The 5,027-nt window shown below is 46.4% G+C and overlaps 1 protein-coding gene across 5 annotated transcripts in view; it reads right to left on the reverse strand.

Moving 5' to 3' along the window:
• Window positions 1-5,027, reverse strand: part of Ndufaf6 (NADH:ubiquinone oxidoreductase complex assembly factor 6) — a 139,420-nt gene that overhangs the window by 7,550 nt on the left and 126,843 nt on the right. For all 5 annotated transcript variants that reach the window (XM_026786686.1, XM_026786687.1, XM_005362305.3 and 2 more), the window contains one exon: window positions 230-286. In XM_026786686.1, coding sequence (XP_026642487.1) covers window positions 230-286 — 57 coding nt within the window. The remainder of the gene's footprint in view (window positions 1-229; window positions 287-5,027) is intronic.

The raw sequence follows: 5,027 nt of genomic DNA on the forward strand, positions 1-5,027 counted from the left end.
AATGAACACAGTGTCCGTGTAATTATTTCGGGTAGAGCTAGCCATGTGGGCGGCCGGGTGCCGGGACGCAGCCCGCCGCTCCTATTTCTACACCCAGGCGTGACCGTCACGACGAAGCACGCCACCGGGAGGCAGGGAAACAACCAAAAGTTCTGTGGGGACCAAAAAAATACTAAGCTGAGTCCCAGTCTGCGCCGAGTTCTCCAGCCTCCTCCACTGAAGCACTCACCGTCTGAAGAAAGGCGGGAAAGGCCTCCGCAGGAACGCTTCTGTGGAAGGACCTCGCCTTGAAGGAAGAGGAAAACACAGAGGCTGGTTGGAAAGCTTCTGAAACAGTCTCCTGAGGGTGAGCACGAAGCAGCGGCATTTTAAAGACGTGACCAGGGCCTCTCGTGAAAGCAAGGAAACAGCTCGTCTCCGCTGTTGTATAAAAGCCTCTTCCTTCGGGGCTTGGCTGGGGATTCCAGGGCATTACATCTCACACTGACCCTGGCCCCAGCCTGGCCTCCTCCTTAGCTCGAGCACAGATGGCCTTCCAAGCGGGGTTCCTGCCTAGTGTCTGATGAGTTCATGTCTCTTCATCAATTACTTCACCTCGATCAAGTATCAGCTACTCTTCCTGGAATTCGGATGTCTGCATCTAACCCCTGGTCTCAACTCAGCCTGACTCTCCTAGGCTACGAAGACCTGGTCACTCGGGCCGATGCCGTCATCCTGCACTGGCCAGACAGACCTGGTGTCCAAGTCTCCGTCAGCATTGTCTCCTATACCCTCTACTTCCTCACTGCACACGGTGGTCTCAGCTCCGAGGTCACCCACTTCTCTGTGCTGTCACCTTTCTCTACCCTTTCTGCAGCTCGGGACGTGTGATCCTCCTTTCTTCTCTGCTCTGGGACGCAGACCCCAGCTCTCCTGCTCTGCCCTTTGCCCTGCTTCCTTCTACCTGATGCATGGATGTGGCCACAGGCTCTGTCTGCATCCTCATCTAGAGGCACACGCTCCTTGAGCAACAGCACCTACACTAAAGCTTTGACGGTGACCTCTTACATGTGACTGCAATTCTGCACAACCCTGCACTCTCCAGCGGCCCGTCTCCCTAAATGTCGCTTTCTCTAACCAAACTATAACTGAACGAAGACCATCACCAAGCACAGCTGTCTTGCATCTCTGACTGGCACTGGTGTGTCTGTGTATGAACTCACCGTGCAGCCTGTGACTTGCTCTCCCCCATCTTGTCATAGTTATCTGGTGTCATTGTGGGTGTGGCTACACACACACACACACACACGCACACACACGCACGCACGCACGCACATATCCCTAAAGAGCTTTATCCTTCTCCTAAGTAAGGGGAACTATGGGAAGCACAGCCATGTCCAGTCCCACCACCACCTCAGACCCGTGGCAATGGCAAATCCTGCCAAGTCAGGCTCAGAGAAATAGCAAAACCTTGCCCTGGTCTGTGTGTGACTGTTGACAGGACGTCCAGACGTTTCCAGCCTGAGACCGCTCTCCTAGAGAACCTCCCACTGACACTAGCTAAGCCTTCTTCCTGCTGCCGTTTTACTAACAAGAGTGTCCAGGTGACTGGGCACTGCCCTCAGAGTGAGCAGAGACCAGCTGGTCTAGTTCTGTGCTGTGCCTTCAGACTCTGTCATTTCTTCATTCCTGAGATGCTCCAGTCAGGACAAGGACCAAGCTGTGTGGGGCCAGATGTGAAGAGGCACCAACTCGTCCCCCAGCTCCCAGTCTTTTCTCTTTCCTTAAAAACTATGTGTACATTTGAGTGTCTGTGCTCATGAGCGCAGGTGCCCATGGTGGCCAGAGGATCGGATCTCCCTGGGCCCGAGCTGGAGTTATAGGTGGCTGTAAGCCGCCTGTGATTTGGGTGCTGGGAATTGAACTCAGGTCCTTTAGTGAGCGCAATCTGCTCTCTTAACCACTGAGTTGTCTCTCCAGCCCCCCAGCTCCCGGACTTTCTTGTCTCAAGCACTGCTAGATCTAGCCATGGTAGCTCACACCTATCGTCTCAACATGCAGGAGGCGGAAGAAAGGATCACAAATCCACAGCCAGTGTAGACCACAGTGGAACTCACCAGCAAATGCCACAGCTTTACTTGATGGGGATACAAACTAACTTATAGTGCACTTGCTACATGGCAGGTGCTACCTGTAACTCTGTATGTTAGCTCATTTATCTCAGTAACACTTTGGGTAGGAAGTAATACATCCTCTTGTCTGCCTGGAAGCTGGGGGAAAGTGAAGCTATAACACAACTAATGACCGCAGAATTAGATTACGGTCAGCCTTCTGCTTTGAGCGTGTACCAGCATCTTCCACCTTCTTGCACTTCTCGAGGGCCTCCAAAGCCCCTCGATGGTTCAACCCACCGCTCTAAAGCTGTTTCTGGGAGTGGATTGCATGCAGCCAGTAGGCCAGCAGCTTTCAGTCCTAGCTATGAAAATCACCTGGAACAAGGACGCTGGCTCGCCGGGAGCTTTGCTAGCATGCACAAGACCCCGGCAACAAGCTCCGGCACTACACAACAAATAACGCTTTTTTCAATCTTCTAAATTAATAATTGTTGTTATTGTTTGGTTTTTGTTTGAAGACAGGGTGTCTGTGTAGCCCTGGCTATCCTAGAACTCCCTCTGTAGACCAGGGTAGTTTTAGACTCAAAGATCTGCCTGCCTCTGAGATTAAAGGCATGTGCCACTATGTCCTGCCACAACAAAGAAATGAATAAAATACTTTGGAAAAATGGATTCTCAGTGTTGGTTACTCTACCAATCTCCAGGGAGAAAGGCCTAGAACTTGGAAGAGACAGACAAATCTATGAGTTTGAGGCTAGCCTAGTCTACACAGTGAGTTCTAGACTATCCAGGGCTATCTAATGGAACTGTTTCAAACGATTCTTTCATAATTTCACACACACACACACACACACACACACACACACACACTTCATATTCTTCCCCCCCCCTACTATTTTCTCTAATCCTCTCCTCCTCCACCAAACCCTTCCCAAGAAGCAAACTCTTCAAGAACTAAAGAGGATTCTGGTGAACTCAGGAACCAGTTAGGAGCCATCAGAGCCAAGTGGAACTGAAGTAAATTCCAAAGTGAAAAAAGTGTCAAAAAGGAATGAAGGCCAGAGAGAGCAACTGTTCAGTGGGGAAACATGAAGATTCCTCCCGTGGCCTCTCACTGCTGTGGCTGGAAGACATGAGAGCAGGAGAGGCGGCCAAGGTGATGGGCTCTCCCCAAGCCAGCTAGAGCAGAGCACTCGCTCAACAGGATAACTGAGAACACTGGCTGCTGCCGAGGTTCAGGAGGGGAGGAGACAGGAGCAGGCATGGACGGGCAGACACACTCTGGGGAGGAGCAGGGCCCATGTGAGAAAGCTCAGGCTTCTCACTCACAAAAGGGTGCATCCACCAGCTGAGGGCAGGGAGGGGGTTTCTGGAGCAGGAAAAGTTTCCAATAGTCCCGAGATAAACCCTGGGAATCCAATGAACACTGGGACACAGACTGCAAAGGTCGGAATCGACAGTACACTACAGAAAGGCTACCATATATAAAAACCCGCAGCATCTTAGACAGGGCTTCTATTGCTGTGAAGAGACACCACGACAGCGGCAACACTTACAAAGGAAAACATTAAATTAGCGCTGGCTTTCAGATCAGAGGTTTAGTCCATACTGTCACGGCAGGACATGGTGCTAGAGAAGGAACTGAGAGTTCTACATCCAGATCTGCAGGCTGCAGCAGGCGTCTGTGTCCCACTGGCCAGACTTCCAGGTCAGCTTCCACAGTGACACACTTCCTCCAATAAAGCCACACCTATTCCAAAGAGCTCACACCTCCCAACAGTGTCATTTGTTATGGGTGAAGCCTTAAAACACATGGTCCACGAGGGCCATGCCTTCTTGTGGATCATTTAAAGATGTGAAGGTGTGTTACATTTGTTTATACTGCAGATTATGACTTTAACTGTGTGAAGGTGTGTTATGTTTGTTTATACTGCACAATATTTAACTGTGTGAAGGTGTGTTACATTTGTTTATCCTGCAGAATATTACTTAAACTATGTAAATGTGTGTTATATTTGTTTATACTGCACAATATTTAACTGCATGAAGGTGTGTTACATTTGTTTATACTGCAGAATATGACTTTAAATGTGTGACGGTGTGTTCTATTTGTTTATATTGCAGAATATTATTTAACTGTGAAGGTGTGTTATATTTCTTTGTTCTGGAGAATATTATTTAACTCTAAAGGTGTGTTCTATTTGTTTATACTACAGAATATTTAGCTGTCTGAAGGTGTGTTATACTTGTTTATACTGCAAAATATTATTTAACTGTGGTGTGTTATAATTGTTTATACTCCAGAATTTTATTTAACCGTGAAGGTGTGCTAAATTTGTTTATACTGCAGAATATTACTTTAACTGTGAAAAGGTGTGTTGTAGTTGTTTATACTGCAGAATATTACTATAACTGTGTGAACGTGTGTTATATTTGTTTATACTGAAGAATATTTAACTGTCTGAAGGTGTGTTACATTTGTTTATATGCAGAATATTACTTTAACTGTGTATATAACTTTAAATGTGCTACATTTGTTTATACATAGAATATTTAACCGTGTGAATGTGTGTTATATTTGTTTATACTGCAGAATATTACTTAAACGGTGTAAATGTGTGTTATGTTTCTTTATCCTGGAGAATATTATTTAACTCTGAAGGTGTGTTCTATTTGTTTATACTGCAGAATATTTAACTGTGTGAAGGTGTGTTACATTTGTTTATTCTACAGATATTACTTTAACTGAGTAAAGGTGTGCTACATTTGTTTATATGACAGAATATTACTATAACTGTGAAAAGGTGTGTTATATTTGTTTCTACAGCAGAACATTACCATAACTGTGTGAAGGTGTGTTACATTTGTTTATACTGAAGAATATTATTTTAACTGTGTGAAGGTGTGTTAGATTTGTTTATACTACAGATTATA

The sequence above is a fragment of the Microtus ochrogaster genome, linkage group LG5 (genome assembly GCF_000317375.1).
Source record: "Microtus ochrogaster isolate Prairie Vole_2 linkage group LG5, MicOch1.0, whole genome shotgun sequence".
NCBI classification, from domain to species: domain Eukaryota; kingdom Metazoa; phylum Chordata; class Mammalia; order Rodentia; family Cricetidae; genus Microtus; species Microtus ochrogaster.